This window comes from Salmo salar, chromosome ssa01, assembly GCF_905237065.1.
Source record: "Salmo salar chromosome ssa01, Ssal_v3.1, whole genome shotgun sequence".
Lineage (NCBI taxonomy): Eukaryota > Metazoa > Chordata > Actinopteri > Salmoniformes > Salmonidae > Salmo > Salmo salar.
In genome coordinates, this window is record NC_059442.1 from 4,209,364 (window position 1) to 4,232,555 (window position 23,192).

Below are 23,192 nucleotides of genomic sequence, written 5' to 3' on the forward strand. Positions count from 1 at the left end.
CCCCTCTCTCTCTCCCTCCATCTCTCTCTCTATCTGCACAGATCCCTCTCTCTCTATCTCTGCACAGATCCCGCTCTCTCTCTCTGCCCCTCTCTCTCTCTCTATCTGCACAGATCCCTCTCTCTATCTGCACAGATCTCTCTATCTGCACAGATCCCTCTCTCTCCCTCCATCTCTCACTCTATCTGCACAGATCCCTCTCTCTCCCTCCATCTCTCTCTCTCTCTGCACAGATCCCTCTCTCTCCCTCCATCTCTCTCTCTGCACAGATCCCTCTCTCTCCCTCCATCTCTCTCTCTATATATGCACAGATCCCTCTCTCTCCCTCCATCTCTCTCTCTCTCTCTGCACAGATCCCTCTCTCTCCCTACCCCTCTCTCTCTCGCTCTTTAATCTGTATTTCTCTCTCTAGCTTTCTACACAGCTTAGAATGGCACCTGTCCTTTATTATTTTGTCACTGTATTATTTTGCTTTTAACAGAATAGAAAATCTGCCAACATACATCTAGATTCTAAAGGATGAGATGAAATATAAAGGCCGAAATGTATTAGAGCTGTTCCCTGTCGCATTAGTCCGGCCTGGCAGAGAGAAGTATGTTAGGCTTACTATACTGACTGCAGACCTCTATGTGCGTCCCAAATGGCACCCTATTCCCTATTTAGTGCACTACTTTTGACCATGGCACATAGGGCTTTGGTTAAAAGTAGTGTACTATATAGGGAATAGGGTGCCATTTGGGATGCAAATTCTGTGTGCCCTTCAGCTGGCCAGAGGGGAGGTGAGGTGAACTGGAGTGAGCTGGCAGAATTACAAACATGGGCTATTTATCTGCCTCTGAGGAAAAAAAGTTATATTTAAAAGGGAACATCTTTATCTTAATAACTTCAATATTAAAATGTCATAATGGATTATATGTGTTGCAGATCATGGCAAGGATGGTAAGGGCGATGATGACCTCCACCTACCTAGTGCCCCCACCTCTACCTACCATACCCTACAAGAACACTCCTGTTGCCAAAATAACTCTGCCGACTAGTCTGTGGCCTACAGAACCCTACAGCCACGCCTACAGTGACCTACAGCCAATAGAAATCTGCCTCCTACCATGATGCCCTAGAGAACAGTCCTGAATGTTCTACTCCTACCTGTCCTACAGAACACTGACCTACAGCCAATAGAACTAGTTCTACTCCTACCTGTCCTACAGAACACTGACCTACAGAACACTGACCTACAGAACACTGACCTACAGAACACTGACCTACAGCCAATAGAACTAGTTCTACTCCTACCTGGCCTACAGAACACTGACCTACAGAACACTGACCTACAGCCAATAGAACTAGTTCTACTCCTACCTGTCCTACAGAACACTGACCTACAGAACACTGACCTACAGCCAATAGAACTAGTTCTACTCCTACCTGTCCTACAGAACACTGACCTACAGAACACTGACCTACAGCCAATAGAACTAGTTCTCCTCCTACCTATCCTACAGAACACTGACCTACAGAACACTGACCTACAGCCAATAGAACTAGTTCTACTCCTACCTGTCCTACAGAACACTGACCTACAGAACACTGACCTACAGAACACTGACCTACAGCCAATATAACTAGTTCTACTCCTACCTGTCCTACCGAACACTGACCTACAGAACACTGACCTACAGCCAATAGAACTAGTTCTCCTCCTACCTGTCCTACAGAACACTGACCTACAGAACACTGACCTACAGCCAATAGAACTAGTTCTACTCCTACCTGTCCTACAGAACACTGACCTACAGAACACTGACCGACAGAACACTGACCTACAGCCAATAGAACTAGTTCTACTCCTACCTGGCCTACAGAACACTGACCTACAGAACACTGACCTACAGCCAATAGAACTAGTTCTACTCCTACCTGTCCTACAGAACACTGACCTACAGAACACTGACCTACAGCCAATAGAACTAGTTCTACTCCTACCTGTCCTACAGAACACTGACCTACAGAACACTGACCTACAGCCAATATAACTAGATCTACTCCTACATGTCCTACAGAACACTGACCTACAGAACACTGACCTACAGCCAATAGAACTAGATCTACTCCTACCTGTCCTACAGAACACTGACCTACAGAACACTGACCTACAGAAGACTGACCTACAGCCAATAGAACTAGTTCTCCTCCTACCTATCCTACAGAACACTGACCTACAGAACACTGACCTACAGCCAATAGAACTAGTTCTACTCCTACCTGACCTACAGAACACTGACCTACAGAACACTGACCTACAGCCAATATAACTAGTTCTACTCCTGCCTGTCCTACAGAACACTGACCTACAGAACACTGACCTACAGCCAATAGAACTAGTTCTCCTCCTACCTGTCCTACAGAACACTGACCTACAGAACACTGACCTACAGCCAATAGAACTAGTTCTACTCCTACCTGTCCTACAGAACACTGACCTACAGAACACTGACCGACAGAACACTGACCTACAGCCAATATAACTAGTTCTACTCCTACCTGGCCTACAGAACACTGACCTACAGAACACTGACCTACAGCCAATAGAACTAGTTCTACTCCTACCTGGCCTACAGAACACTGACCTACAGCCAATAGAACTAGATCTACTCCTACCTGTCCTACAGAACACTGACCTACAGAACACTGACCTACAGCCAATATAACTAGTTCTACTCCTACCTGTCCTACAGAACACTGACCTACAGAACACTGACCTACAGCCAATAGAACTAGTTCTACTCCTACCTGTCCTACAGAACACTGACCTACAGAACACTGACCTACAGAACACTGACCTACAGCCAATAGAACTAGTTCTACTCCTACCTGGCCTACAGAACACTGACCTACAGAACACTGACCTACAGCCAATAGAACTAGTTCTACTCCTACCTGTCCTACAGAACACTGACCTACAGAACACTGACCTACAGCCAATAGAACTAGATCTACTCCTACCTGTCCTACAGAACACTGACCTACAGAACACTGACCTACAGCCAATAGAACTAGTTCTACTCCTACCTGTCCTACAGAACACTGACCTACAGAACACTGACCTACAGCCAATAGAACTAGTTCTACTCCTCTGTATACTCAGTGCTATCCTCAATGGGCTCTTAGAGGGCTTCAGTGTATTGAACCAGAACAAGGCCTAGGTTGAACATTATTACCACAATATTAGGTTCAATATGATGTTATGTTTCCCTGCCCTAAAACATGAGGGCTTATTTTCCGCAGTGGGACACGTCATGTGTTAAGTTATACAATGCATTTGGAAAGTATTCAGACCCCTTGACTTGTTCCACATTTTGTTAGGTTACAGCCTTATTCTAAAATGGATTAAATACATTTTTTCCTCATCAATCTACACACAATACCCCATAATGACAAAGCGAAAAACAGAAATACCTTATTTACATAAGTATTCAGACCTTTTGCTTTGAGATTCAAAATTGAGCTCAGGTGCATCCTGTTTGCATTGATCATCCTTGAGATGTTTCTACAACTTGATTGGAGTTCACCAGTGGTAAATTCAATTGATTGGACATGATTTGGAAAGGCACACACCTGTCTATATAAGGTCCCAACAGTTGACAGTGCATGTCAGAACAAAAACCAAGCCATGAGGTTGAAGGAATTATCCATAGAGCTCTGAGACAGGATTGTGTTTAAGCACAGATCTGGGGAAGGGTACCAAAACATTTCTACAGCATTGAAGGTCCCCAAGAACACAGTGGCCTCCATCATTCTTAAATGGAAGAAGTTTGGAACCACCAAGACATCCGGCCAAACTGAGCAATCGGGGGAGAAGGGCCTTGGTCAGGGAGGTGACCAAGAACCCAATGGTCACTCTGACAGAGCTCCAGAGTTCCTCTATGGAGATGGAAGAACTTTCCAGAAGGACAACCATCTCTGCAGCACTCCACCAATCAGGCCTTTATGGTAGAGTGGCCAGACGGAAGCCACTCCGCAGTAAAAGGCACATGACAGCCCGCTTGGAGTTTGCCAAAAGGAACCTAAAGACGATCAGACCATGAGAAACAAGATTCTCTGGTCTGATGAATCCAAGATTGAACTCTTTGGCCTGAATGCCAAGCGTCACATCTGGAGGAACCCTGGCACCATCCCCCTGAGTAAAGGGCCTGAATACTTATGTCAAATGTTATATTTCAGTTATTTTATTTGTATAATTTTGCTAACATTTCTAAAAAACCTGTTTTTGCTTCGTCATTATGGTGTGTAGATTGATGAGGGGGAACATTTTGATTTAATTCACTTTAGAATAAGGCTGTAATGTAACAAAATGTGGATAAAGACAAGATGAAGACTTTCTGAATGCTCTGTATATATTAATTTGTATAATTTACAGTGAGATGCTTGTTAGCAGTGAGTGTGATGAGTGTTTCCTACTTTGTGTTTCTGGTCGAGAACAGAAAATATACCCATGTAGCATTGAACCTACTCCTGTCCCAGATGTTTGTGCTATCTTGGCAAATCCTATGGTCATTGTCAAGCAAGACAGCACAAACAGATCTAGGACCAGGCTAAGTTAGAAACTGGTTTCATATTATAATTATAATCAGATAAAAATCTATCTCTGTCAGTTTACCTTCAAATGTATTCAAAGCTGTTTCAAAAGTTGGCAATCTATGTAAATACAATCAACAATCAAATACGAGAAAAATAAATCCCAACATGTTTCCAAGTCCACTTGCATTGTGTGTGGGTGTGTGTGTGTGTGTGTGTTGGCTATATGGGTAATTCACAATTGCATTTCTATTTTCAAGAGTACATCTTTGGTGTAGAGGTCAGGTCAAACAGGTTTAAGGCCTGTACTGTATGTAGCAAGCTTGATTATACCATCACATTGTCACAGTGGTTATAGAGCAACTCACATATCCTATTTGCTCAATAACTGTATACATGATTTTTCCCCAGATGTCCTTGAATCATTAGTAGGAGGACAGTATATAGACGGCTTGTATACCATATACAATAAACATATACAGTGAGGGGAAAAAAGTATTTGATCCCCTGCTGATTTTGTACGTTTGCCCACTGACAAAGAAATGATCAGTCTATAAGTTTAATGGTAGGTTTATTTGAACAGTGAGAGACAGAATAACAACAAAAAAATCCAGAAAAACGCATGTCAAAAATGTTATAAATTGATTTACATTTTAATGAGGGAAATAAGTATTTGACCCCTCTCAATCAGAAAGATTTCTGGCTCCCAGGGGTCTTTTATACAGGTAACGAGCTGAGATTAGGAGCACACTCTTAAAGGGAGTGCTCCTAATCTCAGTTTATTACCTGTATAAAAGACACCTGTCTACAGAAGCAATCAATCAGATTCCAAACTCTCCACCATGGCCAAGACCAAAGAGCTCTCCAAGGATGTCAGGGACAAGATTGTAGACCTACACAACCCCTTTGTTACGGCAACGAGAACCTGCAGTTGGATGCGTCCGTTAAACAGGCTGGAAACAGGTGGCCAGGTGCAGCTCCAGCGTGACACACCTGGAGAAGGAGTGAGAACATCAGACGCTGGAAACAGGTGGCCAGGTGCAGCTCCAGCGTGACACACCTGGAGAAGGAGTGAGAACATCAGACGCTGGAAACAGGTGGCCAGGTGCAGCTCCAGTGTGACACACCTGGAGAAGGAGTGAGAACATCAGACGCTGGAAACAGGTGGCCAGGTGCAGCTCCAGCGTGACACACCTGGAGAAGGAGTGAGAACATTAGACGCTGGAAACAGGTGGCCAGGTGCAGCTCCAGCGTGACACACCTGGAGAAGGAGTGAGAACATCAGACGCTGGAAACAGGTGGCCAGGTGCAGCTCAGCGTGACACACCTGGAGAAGGAGTGAGAACATCAGACGCTGGAAACAGGTGGCCAGGTGCAGCTCCAGCGTGACACACCTGGAGAAGCAGTGAGAACATTAGACGCTGGAAACAGGTGGCCAGGTGCAGCTCCAGCGTGACACACCTGGAGAAGCAGTGAGAACATCAGACGCTGGAAACAGGTGGCCAGGTGCAGCTCCAGCGTGACACACCTGGAGAAGGAGTGAGAACATCAGACGCTGGAAACAGGTGGCCAGGTGCAGCTCCAGCGTGACACACCTGGAGAAGCAGTGAGAACATTAGATGCTGGAAACAGGTGGCCAGGTGCAGCTCCAGCGTGACACACCTGGAGAAGCAGTGAGAACATCAGACGCTGGAAACAGGTGGCCAGGTGCAGCTCAGCGTGACACACCTGGAGAAGGAGTGAGAACATCAGACGCTGGAAACAGGTGGCCAGGTGCAGCTCCAGCGTGACACACCTGGAGAAGCAGTGAGAACATTAGACGCTGGAAACAGGTGGCCAGGTGCAGCTCAGCGTGACACACCTGGAGAAGCAGTGAGAACATCAGACGCTGGAGACAGTAGGTACACATTTCTACAGTTTCAAAAAAACTATTCTACCAACTTCATGTTGCTGAACATACTGGTCCTATCCCAAATGGCTGTACTTGGTTAGGTAGCTACAGTGCCTTCAGAAACTATTCACACCCACTGGCCTTCACACAGTACCCCATCAAGTGGAATTATTTCTACAAATTAATAAAAATGAAAATCTGAAATGTCTTGAGTCAATAAGTGTTCAACCCCTTTCTTATGGAAAGCCTAAATAAGTTCAGGAGTAAACATTTGCTTTAGGGCTAGGTGTCCCGCTAGTGAGACAACTTCCAGTGAAACTGGAGGGCGCGCAATTCGAATAAATACTCGTAGAAAGTATGGATATTAAACATTTAGGTACATATAAGTGTCTTATATCGTCTGAAAGCTTAAATTCTTGTTAATCTAACTGCACTGTCCGATTTACAGTAGCTATTACAGCGAAAACATGCCATGTGATTGTTTGAAGACTGCGCCCCACAAAATATTTCTCCACCAGCACCGGTTTCATAAATTCACAAATAGTGATTAAATATTCACTTACTTTTTTTAAAAACTTCCTCTGATTTGTCATCCAAAGGGTCCCAGCTATAACATGTAGTGTTGTTTTGTTAGATAAAATCCTTCTTTATATCCCAGAAGGTCTGTTTAGTTGGCGCCATCGATTTGATTCAACATGCTGAGAAAGGAATCCGAAAATCTACCTCTAAACTTTATTTCAACAAGTCAAAATACATTTCCATTTACTCCTCAGATACCCTAAAATGTAATCAAACTATAATATTTCTTATGGAAAGAAGTATACTCAATAGGAAACCGATTTTAGCAGGTGCGTCCTGTCTTCATCGCGCACGCTAACACGAATTTCCAAGACTGAGTCCCTGTACTAAAACTGTTATTTCTTATTCATTTTGGAAGTTACAAACCTGAAACCTTGAACATAGACTGCTGACACCCTGTGGAAGCCATAGGAATTGCATCCAGGGAGATAATGTTCAATATGACCTTATACTTGCCATTCTAAGAGGATGGTCTCTAAAAGTGTTTGAGTGACTACCTCATCTCTGTACCCCACACATACAAATTACCTGTAAGGTCCTTCAGTCGAGCAGTGAATTTCAAACACAGATTCAACCACAAAGACCAGGGAGGTTTTCCAATGCCTCGCAAAGAAGGGCACCTATTGGTAGAAATTTGTAAAAAAGCAGACATTGAATATCCTTTTGAGCATGGTGAAGTTATTAATTACACTTTGGATGGTGTATCAATACACCCAGTCACTACAAAGATACAGGCATCCTTCCTAACTCAGTTGTCGGAGAGGAAGGAAACCACTCAGGGATTTCACCATGAGGCCAATGGGGACTTTAAAACAATTACAGTAGAAAACTAAGGATAGATCAACAACATTGTAGTTACTTCTCAATACTAACCTAAATGACAGAGTGAAAAGAAGGAAGCCTGTACAGAATGCAAATATTCCAAAAACATGCATTGTGTTTGCAATAAGGCACTAAGGTTAAATATTCAATTGAAATGTTGAACGCATTCCGCATTTAACCCCAACCCCTCTGAATCAGAGAGGTGCAGGGGGCTTCCTTAATCGACGTCCACATCATCCAGGGAACAGTTATTGGGGGTTAACTGCCTTGCTCAAGGGCAGAATGGTCCATTTTTCCACCTTGTCGGCTTGGGGATTCGAACCAGCGACCTTTCGTTTACTGGCCCAATTTTCTTAACCACTGGGCTACCTGATGGTGGCTGCATCATGTTATGGGTATGCTTGTCATCGGCAAGGCCAAGGGAGGTTTTTCAGGATAAACATTTGCATAATAGAGCTAAGCACAGGCAACATCTTAGAGGAAAACCTAGTTCAGTCAGATTTCCACCAGACACTGAGATTAATTCACCTTTCAGCAGGACAATAACCAAAAACACAAAGCCAAATCTACACTGGAGTTTCTTACCAAGAAGACAGTGAATGTTCCTGAGTAGCCGAGTTACAGTTTTGACTTAAATAGACTTGAAAATCTATGGCAAGACCTGAAAATGGCTGTCTAGCAATGACCAACAAACCAACTTGGAAAAAAATAATAAACGTGCATATTTTGTACAATCCAGGTGTGCAAAGTTCTCATAGATTTCCCCCAGAAAGACAAAAACACTCACAGCTGTAATCACTGCCAAAGGTGATTTTAACATGTATTGTGTGCAGGGTTAAAAAAATATATATACTTCATCCATTTTGAATTCAGGCTGTAACAAGGACATTTTGAATAAATCAAAGGGTATGAATACTTTCTGAAGGCACTGTACGTAATAAGTAAAGGTTACTTTGTAGTTAAACATTTCATTTAGGTTTTTGGGAAATCATTTCCCATCTACCAGAAGATTTTTCATTAGCATCATTGCTAACAGCTACACAAAGCACTGCACATTCCCATAGACGGGGAATTCTCATTGACTCTTCAGATAGTTGCAGGAAATACAAATCACTGATTTATTCTGTTCATGTCTTATGATAAACGTAGGCAAATTAATACATTTTCAATACATTTAGTTGATTCCTTAAGTTTAATCATTTTTTTCTCTCGATACTATTGAAATCTATTTTATTCTCAGGATTCCGCGATTCCGTCCTCCTTCTCCATAGCACAGATTATATAGAGCTGTATATGTTAACTTATATACAGAGTTGAGTAGGTTACTTTATAAATGTAATCTATTACAGTAGGGCCTTATATACTGTATACAGTTGAAGTCGGAAGTTAACATACACCTTAGCAAAATACATTTAAACTCAGTTATTCACAATTCCTGACATTTAATTCCCTGTCTTAGGTCAGTTAGGATCACCACTATATTTTAAGAATGTGAAATATCAGAATAATAGCAGAGAGAATGATTTATTTCAGCTTTTATTTCTTTCATCACATTCCCAGATGGTCAGAAGTTTACATGCACTCAATTACTATTTGGTAGCGTTGCCTTTAAATTGTTTAACTTGGGTCAAACATTTCGGGTAGCCTTCCACAAGCTTCCCACAATAAGTTGGGTGAATTTTGGCCCATTCGTCCTGACATAGCTGGTGTAACTGAGTCAGGTTTGTAGGCCTCCTTGCTCGCACATGCTTTTTCAGTTCTGCCCACAAATTTTCTATAGGATTGAGGTCAGGGCTTTGTGACGGCCAGTCCAATACCTTGACGTTGTTGTCCTTAAGCCATTTTGCCACAACTTTGGAAGTATGCTTTTGGTCATTGTCCATTTGGAAGCCCTGCTTGCGACCAAGGTTTAACTTCCTGACTGATGTCTTGAGATGTTGCTTCAATATATCCACATATTGTCCATTCTCATGATGCCATCTATTTTGTGAAGTGCACCAGTCCCTCCTGCAGCAAAGCACCCCACAACATGATGCTGCCACCCCCGTGCTTCACGGTTAGGATGGTGTTCTTCAGCTTGCAAGCTTCCCCCTTTTTCCTCCAAACATAACAATGGTCATTATAGCCAAACAGTTCTCTTTCTGTTTCATCAGACCAGAGGACATTTCTCCAAAAAGTATAATCTTTGTCCCCATGTGCAGTTGCAAACCGTAATCTGGCTTTTTTATGGCGGTTTTGGAGCATTGGCTTCTTCCTTGCTGAGCGGCCTTTCAGATTATGTCGATATAGGAATCGTTTTACTGTGGATATAGATACTCTTTTACCTGTTTCCTCCAGCATCTTCACAAGGTCATTTGCTGTTGTTTCGCATCAAAGTTCGTTCATCTCTAGGAGACAGAACACGTCTCCTTCCTGAGCGGTATGACGGCTGCGTGGTCCAATGGTGTTTATACTTTGTGTACTACTGTTTGTACAGATGAACGTGGTACCTTCAGGCATTTGGAAATTGCTCCCAAGGATGAACCAGACTTGTGGAGGTCTACAATTTTTTTTCTGAGGTCTTGGCTGATTTCTTTTGATTTTCCCATGATGTCAAGCAAAGAGGCACTGAGTTTGATGGTAGGCCTTGAAATACATCCACAGGTATACCTCCAATTGACTCAAATTATGTCAATTAGCCTATTAGAAGCTTCTAAAGCCATGACGTCATTTTCTGGAATTTTCCAAGCTGTTTAAAGGCACAGTCAATTTATTGTATGTAAACTTCTGACCCACTGGAATTGTGATGCAGTGAATTATAAGTGAAATAATCTGTCTGTAAACAATTGTTGGAAAAAATACTTGTGTCAAGAACAAAGTAGATGTCCTAACCGACTTGACAAATCTATAGTTTGTTAACAAGACATTTGTGGAGTGGTTGAAAAAATAATTTTAATGACTCCAACCTAAGATAATATAAGCTTCTGACTTCAACTGTATGTCAACTTATATACAGGGTTGGGAAGGTTACTTTCTAAATGTAATCTATTACAGTTACTAGTTACCTGTGCAAAAGTAACATCGTTTTTGGATTACCCAAACTCAGTAACGTAATTGGATGACGTTCATCTTAAGTGGCATTAGAAGTAGAAAAAAAATTATCCATCAAACGCATTTGGTGTGTCATCATAGTGGTCTCTGATTGGTGTTCATCATTTGGTGTGCCATCATAGTGTTCTCTGATTGGTGGTCATCATTTGATGTGTCATCATAGTGGTCTCTGATTGGTGGTCATCATTTGGTGTGTCATCATAGCGGTCTCTGATTGGTGGTCATCATTTGGTGTGTCATCATAATGTTCTCTGATTGGTGGTCATCATTTGGTGTGTCATCATAGCAGTCTCTGATTGGTGGTCATCACTTGGTGTGTCATCATAGTGGTCTCTGACTTCTAGTCAGACTTGCTTAGGTGGAACAAATTTAAACCTGCGCCTTTTTAAACTAACATATGGTTTTGTTTAAAGATTTTATTTTTATTTTTTTAACGTTTTGTCTACCTTTATTTAACTAGGCCAGTCAGTTAAGAACAAATTCTTATTTACAATGACGGCCTAGGAACTGCCTTGTTCAGGGGCAGAACGACAGACCCTGACCTTGTCAGCTCAGGGATTCAATCTAGCAACCTTTTGGTTACTTGCCCAACGCTCTAACCACTAGGCTACCCTGCCGATGATCATACCATAGATCATTTAGCTATTTGATTTGGAATGAGGAACCCTTTAGGGATATAAAAAAATATCTATGAAAATGTTTTTTGATAAAATATTGAATTTGACCTTTACTACTATAGCCCATAGAAACGCATTGAATAACACATTCAGAAATGGCAAAAAAACTAATAATAAGGAATAAGGTTTTCAAGTGTCTGTCCTAAATCTGGATGATATGAGAAAGCTCAGGAAATCTTTTTGGACACATATTTCACCCCTGTTGGCACAAAACTACCTCCATACTATCATTCATTTGTATGGGTTACCTTCAGACGAGTCCCGTGACTCTTTCCGTGAGAAGAACGATTTCATGGTCTGACAAACACCGTTGTAGCTTGCCCTTCCCGACAATGCAGAGAGAAAAATATATAAATAGAAAAATAATAATACAAGGAATAAATACACAATGACAAACGATGTAACTTGGCTAGATATATATAACTTGGGTAGATGCCACTTGCCATTGACACTGTCTGGTATAGAGGTCCTGGATGCCAGGGAGCTCGGCACCAGTGATGTGTTGGGCCGTACACACTACCCTCTGTAGCGCCTTACGGTTGGATGCCAAGCAATTTCATATCAAGTGAGGCCCACAGAGGTTCTCTCTCAATGGAAGGTCCCCACTGAAGAGCTCTGCGTTGAGGCCTACTGAGAGGATCTTAATGGATGACCTTACCAAAGAGCTCCGTGATGAGGCCCAAAGTGGAATTATTTTTTTTAGGCAAGCACCATGGTCTTGTACTGAATGCGAGCTTCGATTGGAAGCCAGTGGAGTGTGCTGAGGAGCGGGATGTTATGGGAAAACTTGGAATGGTTGAACACCAGGCGGGCTGAGGTGTTCTGGGTAAGTTGCAGGGGGTTTTGATGACACAAGTGGGGAGCCCAGCCAACAGAGAGTTGCAGTAGTCCAGATCAGTCTGCTTCTTGTCCACAGTGAGATGTGTGAGGGACTGCTGTAGTGTCCTGGACCGTACTGTAGTGCACTGTAGTGTGTGTAGTGTGCTGCTCATTCTCCTCTAACCTGTAGGGGGAGTAAGAGAGCACACACACTGTCAGAGGAAAAGTACTGTACACACACACACACAGTGACGGACTCATCGTTAGACACATCCAGACCAGGAAAATACCAGGGTGAAAAAAAGTCTCTCTTATTTAACCTGTTGGGGATAGGGGGCAGTATTTGCACGGCTGGATAAAAAACGTACCTGATTTAATCTGGTTGCTACTCCTGCCCAGTAACTAGAATATGCATATAATTATTGGCTTTGGATAGAAAACACCCCAAAAAAATTTAAACTGTTTGAATGGTCTCTGTGAGTATAACAGAACTCCTATGGCAGGCCAAAACCTGAGAAGATTTCAAGCAGGAAGTGGCCTGTCTGAGAAGTAGTGTTTCATCTTGGCTCTTTTTATTGAAGACTCAGGATCTGTGCAATAACGTGACACTTCCTACGTCGTCCATAGGGTCTCAGAGGCCGGGAAAACGTTGAACGATATCGAGGCAGGCTCTGGCTGAAACACTTTATCGCTTTTGGCAAGTGGCCACTCAGAGTACTATGGGCTTAGGCGCATGCCCGCTTCGACCGAATGGTTTCTTTTCCTTTGTCTGTTTATCTAAACGCAGATTCCCGGTCGGAATATTATCGCTTTTTTATGAGAAAAATGGCATAAAAATTGATTTTAAACAGTGGTTGACATGCTTCGAAGTACGGTAATGGAATATTTAGAATTATTTTGTCACGAATTGCGCCATGCTCGTCACCCTTATTTAGCCTTTAGGATAGTGTCTAGAACGCACGAACAAAACGCCGCTGTTTGGATATAACGATGGATTATTTTGGACCAAACCAACATTTGTTATTGAAGTAGAAGTCCTGGGAGTGCATTCTGACGAAGACAACAAAGGTAAGAACATTTTTCTTATAGTAAATCTGACTGATGAGTGCTAAACCTGCTGGGTGTCTAAATAGCTAGCCCTGTGATGCCGGGCTATCTACTGAGAATATTGCAAAATGTGCTTTCACCGAAAAGCTATTTTAAAATCGGACATATCGAGTGCATAGAGGAGTTCTGTATCTATAATTCTTAAAATAATTGTTATGCTTTTTGTGAACGTTTATCGTGAGTAATTTAGTAAATTCACCGGCAGTGTTCGGTGGGAATGCTAGTCACATGCTAGTCACATGCTAATGTAAAAAGCTGTTTTTTGATATAAATATGAACTTGATTGAACAAAACATGCATGTATTGTATAACATAATGTCCTAGGGTTGTCATCTGATGAAGATCAAAGGTTAGTGCTACATTTAGCTGTGGTTTGGGTTTATGTGACATTATATGCTAGCTTGAAAAATGGGTGTCTGATTATTTCTGGCTGGGTAGTCTGCTGACATAATCTAATGTTTTGCTTTCGTTGTAAAGCCTTTTTGAAATCGGACAGTGTGGTTAGATTAACGAGAGTCTTATCTTTAAAATGGTGTAAAATAGGCATATTTTTGAAAAATTTAAGTAATAGCATATCTAAGGATTTGAATAACGCGCCACAGGATTCAACTGGCTGTTGAGTAGGTGGGACCCCATAGAGGTTAATGGAGGAATTTATTAGGAGAATCACAAAGGGATTGTAATATATAATAGACTCAAGCTCATAATGAGCTGTAATAATCAAATCAAATCCAATTTTATTGGTCACATACACGTGTTTAGCAGATGCTATTGCGGGTGTAGTGAAATGCTTGTATTTCTAGCTCCAACATTGCACTAATAGCTAACAATTTCACAACATATTTCCAATACACACAAATCTAAGTAAAGTAATGGAATATATAAATATTTGGACGAGCAATGTCAGAGCAGCATAGACTAAGATACAGTAGAATAGGATAGAATACAATATATACACTACCGTTCAACAGTTTGGGGTCACTTAGAAATGTCCTTATTTTTTTAAAGAAAAGCAAATTTTTTGTCCATTAAAATAACATGAAATTGATCAGAAATACAGTGTAGACATTGTTAATGTTGTAAATGACTATTGTTGCTGGAAACGTTATGGAATATCTACATAGGCGTACAGAGGCCCATTATCAGCAACCATCACTCCTGTGTTCCAATGGCACGTTGTGTTAGCTAATCCAAGTTTATAATGTTAAAAGGCTAATTGATGATGAAAACCCTTTTGCAATTATATTAGCACTGGAGAGCCTTACGGTTGTGGGCGGAGCAGTTGCCTTACCAGGCGGTGATACAGCCTGACAGGATGCTCTCGATTGTGCATCTGTAAAAGTTTGTGAGTGTTTTTGGTGACAAGCCACATTTCTTCAACCTCTTGAGGCGCTGTTGCGCCTTCACCACGCTGTTTGTGTGGCTGGACAATTTCAGTTTGTCCGTGATGTGTACACCAAGGACCTTGAAACTTTCCACCTTCTCCACTACTGTCCAGTCGATGTGGATGGGGGGTGCTCCCTCTGCTGTTTCCTGAAGTCCACGATCATCTCCTTTGTTTTGTTGACGTTGAGTGTGAGGCTATTTTTCTGACACCACACTCCGAGGGCCCTCACCTCCTCCCTGTAGGCCATCTCGTCGTTGTTGGTAATGAAGCCTACCACTGTAGTGTCGTCTGCAAACTTGATTGAGTTGGAGGCGTGCATGGCCACACAGTCATGGGTAAACAGGGAGTACAGGAGAGGGCTGAGAACACACCCTTGTGGGGCCCCAGTGTTGAGGATCAGCGGGGTGGAGATGTTGTTTCCTACCCACCTGTCAGACTGATTCATCTGCATATAAATGGATGAGAGAGCTTCCTACTGTCTGAGCTATGTTGTTTATGTAAATTGAGAAGAGAGTGGGGCCTAGGATTGAGCCTTGGGGTACTCCCTTGGTTACAGGCAGTGGCTGAGACAGCAGATGTTTTGACTTCATACAATGCACTCTTTGAGAGCAGTAGTTTGCAAACAAGGCCTAAGAACCCTCAGAGACACCAATACTAATTAGCCGGCCCACAAGAATGGAATGGTCTACTGTATCAAAAGCTTTGGCCAAGCCAATAAAAATAGCAACACAACATTGCTTGAATCAAGGGCAATGTTGAGATCACTTAGGACCTTTAAGGTTGCAGTGACACATCCATAACCTGAGCGGAAACCAGATTGCATCCCAGAGAAAATACTATAGACATCAAGAAATCCAATCAGTTGATTATTGACATGTTTTTCCAACACTTTTGATAAACAAGGCAAAATAGAAAAAGGCCTATAACAGTTATGAACAGCTTGATCTCCCTCTTTAAATAAAGGATACACCGTGGCTGCCTTCCAAGCAATGGGAACCTCCCCAGAGAGGAGAGAGAGGTTAACCTGTCTGGGAACCTGGGACGCTTGCGTCCCACCCTAGTCAACAGCCAGTGGAATCGCGTCGCACGAAATACAAATACCTCATAAATGCTATAACGTCAATTTCTCAAACATATGACTATTTTACACCATTTTATAGATACACCTCTCCTGAATCGAACCACGTTGTCCGATTTCAAAAAGGCTTTACAGCAAAAGCAAAACATTAGAAAAAAATCACACTGCCATTTTCAAAGCAACTAGCATGCATCACAAATACCCAAAACACAGCTAAATGCAGCACTAACCTTTGACAATCTTCATCAGATGACACTCCTAGGACATCATGTTACACAATACATGGATAAAGTTCATATTTATACATAAAAACAGCATTTTGCATCGGCGTGTGACGTTCAGAAAATATTTTCCCTCAAATGCTTCCGGTGAATCAGCGCTACAATTTACAAAATTACTATTCGAAAACATTGTTAAAATTTAATATTGTCATTCAAAGAATTATAGATTAACATCTCGTGAATGCAACCGCATTGCCAGATTTAAAAATAACTTTACTGGGAAATCACACTTTGCAATAAATGAGGTGCTATGCTCAGAAAAATAGGCTAGGCGATACAGGTTAGCGCCATCTTGGAACCATCTAAAATCAAATATACTATTGTAAATATTCCCTTACCTTTGATTATCTTCATCAGAAGGCACTTCCAGGGATCCCAGGTCCACAACAAATGTAGTTTTGTTTCGAAAAAGTTAATAATTTATGTCCCAATAGCTCCTTGTTAGCGCGTTCCGAAGGCTACTCATAATGTACTAAAGTGCGCGGCACTTGTCGTCACGAATGTGCAAAAAATATATATTTACGTTCGTTCAAACATGTCAAACGTTGTATAACATAAATCTTTAGGGCCTTTTTCAATCAGAGCTTCAATAATATTCAAGGCGGACGATTGCATTGTCTTACTAAACGTTTCAGAACGAAAGGGTACCCACGGGCGCCCGCGTCATAGTAGTAATGGCCCTGCCCCATGACCAACTTTCCAGGCCTCTCATTCGGTCAGTTTTTACCGGAGAAGACTCAAACCACTTTGTAAAGACTATTGACATCTAGTGGAAGCCTTAGGAACTGCTAAATGAATCCTAACTCACGGTGTGTTTCATAGGCAAAGTGTTGAAGGTGATTCCACAAATAAGATTTCCACTTCCTGCATGGAATCTTCTCAGGTTTTGGCCTGCCATATGAGTTCTGTTATACTCACAGACACCATTCAAACAGTTTTAGAAACTTTAGAGTGTTTACTATCCAAATCTACTAATTATATGCATATTCTAGTTACTGGGCAGGAGTAGTAACCAGATTAAATCGGGTATGTTTTTTATCCGGCCGTGCAAATACTGCCCCCTAGCCCCAACAGGTTAAAAAGGTCAGAGACAGGCTTGGTAATGATAGGGGCAGCAACCTTAAATAAGAAAGGATCTAAGCCATCTGATCCAGACGTTTTTTGGGGGGGTGAAGTTTAAGGAGCTCCTTTAACCGTTTTCCAGAATTTCTTGGGGTTAGACCCACAGAGAGAGAACTGCTCCTTAAAGTAACTAACTTTGGCCTTCCGGATAGCTTCAGACTAAACATTACTCACTCAGTTCCAGGTTGGATGGTGTGTTCAGGTTTCTGTTTCTTTTGATGGTCGTTGGTTTGCCAGAGCATTGGCTGTATAGTCCTTGCAAATAAGAATCTTTGGTAGTAGGAATCCTCCCAGGTAGTTTTGTCCAAAATCAGGTTGTAGGTTTAGAATTTTGATTTAGAGTAAAGGTTATTTATGGAGGGTAGTATTCTGTATATGTCCTGGTGACATAGTGAAGGTTATGTTGTGGAGGGTAGCATCCTGTATATGTCCTGGTGACATAGTGAAGGTTATGTTGTGGAGGGTAGCATCCTGTATATGTCCTGGTGACATAGTGAAGGTTATGTTGTGGAGGGTAGAATCCCGTATATTTCCTTGTGGAAAAATCCAAGTTTATCTAACTCTAAATCTATCTTTATGTAAAAACATGCAGAAGAATGCGGGAGCCCATCTGTTAAATTATATCTACTCTCTTCACGTTTCAGCAGGACCTCCTGTGGCTAGCTATAATTAAGTAGACAGGACCTACCCATGGCTAGGTATAATTAACTAGACAGGACCTACCTGCTGGTAGGAAAAATTAACTAGACAAGACCTACCTGCTGCTAGGTATAATTAACTAGACAGGACCAACCACCTGCTAGGTATATTTAACTAGACAGGACGTACCTGCTGGTAGGATGAATTAAGAATCTGTATCAGAGGCATAACAACAACAAGCACGCTACTTTCTAGCAACGAGCATGTTAGGTAGTGAAATGAAAAGCAGGGTTTGTTATGTGTACATCACAGGAGATTGGCGGCTCCTCAATTGGGGAGAACGGGCTCGTGGTAAAGACTGGAGCGGAATCAGTGGAATGGTATCATCAAAGATACGGTTCCATTCGCTCAGTTCTGGACATTATTATGAGCGTCCTCCTGTTGTATACAACTGAATGGTTACTAGGTGACAGACAGTGGTGATTTTTAGCATGTACATCTTGGTGGAGCAAACTCCCCAAAAATAAATTGGGGATGCATGGCAGCAAACCACTACACAACACAACACTAAACAATACAGTCATTGCACTATAACGGTGACAAACGGTGCCCACAAACTGTTAGGGCCTACATAAAAGCTGTCCCAACAGCAGAGCTTTCTTTTCAGCACCATGGAGGGAATCCTTACCACTGCTACACCTGACTATCAGTGGAGCCTTGTCTGACAGCGAAACAGTTCATTCAGCCTCATTTACTGCCTTTAAAAAAACATAGCTGACTTGCTTAATTTAAGCAAATGTGGTTTCTACTGACAATCGACATGTACACACTATGGCATAAGGCGATAAGAGGAAATCTGTCATTTCAATTAAGACATTAATGAGCAAAATTTACAGCAACAGAATTCAGAACATGGGCCGTTCTTACAGTATTTTCCCTGTACACCAAGTCAGAACCGTAGGATAAATAAAGGGGGCATATAAGCAGACAATGAAAGCTCTTACAATATTCAATGATTACATTTTTCTAAGACAGGATATAGGCTACATGTGCACTACCAAGTCAGAACAGTAGGCTAAATTATGAGGGGAAAATATACCAAATTATTAGGGTGAGGCACATGGGCTACTAACAGCTTACTACAAAACATACACTTAGTATTACTTTCTTAGCTACAGTATACATATCTCCCTGGCATATTACATCATTTATGCAGCAGCATAGGATACATTTTTGGTCTCACCTTGTTGTGCTGTGCTCACTTGAACAGGAAGATGGCGCGTCGGTCCTTCATGAGAAAATGTTGACATCAAACTTTGTCATCAAAGTCTGGCATTCTCTGGATTTATGGTGCTTTCAAGACAACTGTGAACTCGGGGGGGGGGTCGGAGCTCTACAAACAGGCCCGACTTGGAATTCCGACTTGGATGATCGTATTTTCGCCAAGTCAGAGCTTGTTTTTCCCCCCCTTGGTAAAGAGACCCTTAAACCCAGACTTGGACCACACACCCACTCCACCGAAAAGCAGGCTAGTGATTTCTTTGCAACACAAGCAGTTAGCCACTGATTCCTTCCAAACCACTCCTTGTTGAATTTCAGATTTCCAACTCGTTGTGTAATGTTTATGTACAATGGCTGATGAGCACCGATACATTTTATCTATAATTTATCTTTATATGACAAGAGTTTAAAAGGATTTGCCAGTAGATTGTCGACTTGATTCATGATGATGACTGCTAGCTAAGATTTTGAAAGTATGATGATGACATGATCAGTCCAATCAAAGCTACTGTATATATAATGAGATGTAATGTCATTTTATCTGTGGCCAATGACCTTGAGCCTTCTTGGAAGGGCACTTCTAATGTAACTCTATGGCAGCACCCAAGGGGCTTGAATTTTCAAGCTCTACCCGTAGATTTTGCAGTGACGTAGTGTCCCCATGAGTGACAGAACACTGAGCCAATCACAGCGCAACTAGAGAACATTACCAACCCCTATGCTCCGTATTTTCCGCTGGCTGCCCCTCCACCACAGAAAGCACTGAGCTAGGCTGAAACACCTGCATTTTGGAGCTGCTTTAATGAAGAAAGCAAAAAAGAGACCATGTTTGTATGCAGCTATATTAACTCAAATGTATATATATATATTTTTTTTTACATTATTTGAAAACTGATGTGACACGTATTAATGCCAAAACAAAATGCAAAACAGGCATTTAAAAAAAATACAAAATACAAAAACTTAAAACATTATTTTGTTTTATCTAAACAGGTGGGGCTCAAAACAGGTGGGGCTTTGCCCTGATTGACGGGTTGCCACTGGTTACAGCGCATATTTAGGAAGTGTGTGTGTGTGTACTAATGGATAGGAGATTAAAAGCTATAGGACAGCTCTGCCTCTGCATCCACCAACAGGACAGCTCTGCCTCTACATCCACCAATAGGACAGCTCTGCCTCTGCATCCACCAACAGGACAGCTCTGCCTCTGCATCCACCAACAGGACAGCTCTGCCTCTGCATCCACCAACAGGACAGCTCTGCCTCTGCATCCACCAACAGGACAGCTCTGCCTCTGCATCCACCAACAGGACAGCTCTGCCTCTGCATCCACCAATAGGACAGCTCTGCCTCTGCATCCACCAATAGGACAGCTCTGCCTCTGCATCCACCAACAGGACAGCTCTGCCTCTGCATCCACCAATAGGACAGCTCTGCCTCTGCATCCACCAATAGGACAGCTCTGCCTCTGCATCCACCAATAGGACAGCTCTGCCTCTGCATCCACCAACAGGACAGCTCTGCCTCTACATCCACCAATAGGACAGCTCTGCCTCTACATCCACCAATAGGACAGCTCTGACTCTGCATCCACCAATAGGACAGCTCTGCCTCTGCATCCACCTATAGACAGCTCTGCCTCTGCATCCACCTATAGACAGCTCTGCCTCGGCATCAACCTATAGGACAGCTCTATGGGTTGATGGTTAAGTAACACATGAAAGTGTTCTCCAAGACCAAGGGATAGTCTTTCATTCTATACATACTGTAGGTGAACATTACAATTGTGTTTGAAACCTCAAAATAATTGTAAACCTTCATTCAGCATTAGACTTCATGCAAAACAAAACACTCTTCTTCGCTAGTTCCTCGTCATTTGAATCTACACGACTTCCTATTCTGGGCCAGGTCCTGATGCTGTGTTGAGTCCCAGGTCCTGTTGAGCCCCAGGTCCTGATGCGGTGTTGAGCCCCAGGTCGTTGAGTCCCAGGTCCTGATGCGGTGTTGAGCCCCAGGTCCTGTTGAGCCCCAGGTCCTGATGCGGTGTTGAGCCCCAGGTCCTGTTGAGCCCCAGGTCCTGATGCGGTGTTGAGCCCCAGGTCCTGATGCGGTGTTGAGCCCCAGGTCCTGATGAGTCCCAGGTCCCGATGCGGTGTTGAGCCCCAGGTCCTGATGCGGTGTTGAGTCCCAGGTCCTGATGCGGTGTTGAGCCCCAGGTCCTGATGCGGTGTTGAGCCCCAGGTCCTGATGCGGTGTTGAGCCCCAGGTCCTGATGCGGTGTTGAGCCCCAGGTCCTGATGCGGTGTTGAGTCCCAGGTCCTGATGCGGTGTTGAGCCCCAGGTCCTGTTGAGCCCCAGGTCCTGATGCGGTGTTGAGCCCCAGGTCCTGTTGAGCCCCAGGTCCTGATGCGGTGTTGAGCCCCAGGTCCTGATGAGTCCCAGGTCCCGATGCGGTGTTGAGTCCCAGGTCCCGATGCGGTGTTGAGTCCCAGGTCCTGATGCGGTGTTGAGCCCCAGGTCCCGATGCGGTGTTGAGTCCCAGGTCCTGATGCGGTGTTGAGTCCCAGGTCCTGATGCGGTGTTGAGTCCCAGGTCCTGATGCGGTGTTGAGTCCCAGGTCCTGATGCGGTGTTGAGCCCCAGGTCCTGATGCGGTGTTGAGCCCCAGGTCCTGATGCGGTGTTGAGCCCCAGGTCCTGATGCGGTGTTGAGCCCCAGGTCCTGATGAGTCCCAGGTCCCGATGCGGTGTTGAGCCCCAGGTCCTGTTGAGCCCCAGGTCCTGATGCGGTGTTGAGTCCCAGGTCCTGATGAGTCCCAGGTCCCGATGCGGTGTTGAGCCCCAGGTCCTGATGCGGTGTTGAGCCCCAGGTCCTGATGCGGTGTTGAGTCCCAGGTCCTGATGCGGTGTTGAGTCCCAGGTCCTGTTGAGCCCCAGGCTCCTGATGCGGTGTTGAGCCCCAGGTCCTGATGAGTCCCAGGTCCCGATGCGGTGTTGAGCCCCAGGTCCCGATGCGGTGTTGAGCCCCAGGTCCTGATGCGGTGTTGAGCCCCAGGTCCTGTTGAGCCCCAGGTCCTGATGCGGTGTTGAGCCCCAGGTCCTGATGCGGTGTTGAGCCCCAGGTCCTGATGCGGTGTTGAGCCCCAGGTCCTGATGAGTCCCAGGTCCCGATGCGGTGTTGAGTCCCAGGTCCTGATGCGGTGTTGAGTCCCAGGTCCTGATGCGGTGTTGAGTCCCAGGTCCTGATGCGGTGTTGAGTCCCAGGTCCTGATGCGGTGTTGAGTCCCAGGTCCTGATGCGGTGTTGAGTCCCAGGTCCTGATGCGGTGTTGAGTCCCAGGTCCTGATGCGGTGTTGAGTCCCAGGTCCTGATGCGGTGATGAGCCCCAGGTGGGCGGGGAGCTTATATTCATGAGTTCGTTTTGACTGACAGCTCTTTGAAAACGCCTATGTCAAGAAACTTGGATGCAGTGTTGCAGTAAAACCATCAAGAAAATGTGCATGAATGATAATTAAATGTTTGTATACATCTCCCATTCGGCATGTCTCTTGCGATGCGGTTCACAGCAGCACTGACGGATGTATCGACTTGACAACTGCGTCTTGAGTTTTGAACGACCTTTCTCCCCCTTTTGTTCCACGCTGGCTGTAGACCTAGCTCGCCAGTAAATAGCTAAACAGCAGACACAGACGTAATGGGAAACATATAATTATCGTTGCCATAGATTAAAATGGAACTATATAACTATATTTGCTGCCACTCTACAGTCACATTTTGGCACTTGTAGAGTAGCTACCTAGCTATATAAACCACGACACTCTGCAAATGCCTCTCTCCGATGTTGTT

General features: G+C 43.5%; 1 protein-coding gene across 1 annotated transcript; it reads right to left on the bottom strand.

Moving 5' to 3' along the window:
- Nucleotides 1–1,094: 1,094 nt before the first annotated feature.
- Nucleotides 1,095–20,938, bottom strand: LOC106586368 (uncharacterized). The gene is made up of 14 exons (XM_045694291.1): nucleotides 20,502–20,938; nucleotides 6,206–6,370; nucleotides 6,037–6,103; nucleotides 5,796–5,902; nucleotides 5,569–5,702; nucleotides 2,958–2,972; nucleotides 2,562–2,627; nucleotides 2,364–2,429; nucleotides 2,070–2,150; nucleotides 1,821–2,018; nucleotides 1,725–1,790; nucleotides 1,512–1,673; nucleotides 1,263–1,460; nucleotides 1,095–1,232 (listed from the first exon to the last, which is right to left on the bottom strand). Exons 1-14 carry the CDS (start codon nucleotides 20,936–20,938, stop codon nucleotides 1,102–1,104), a joined length of 1,893 nt encoding a protein of 630 aa, XP_045550247.1. The 3' UTR covers nucleotides 1,095–1,101.
- Between the last annotated feature and the right edge of the window lie 2,254 nt (nucleotides 20,939–23,192).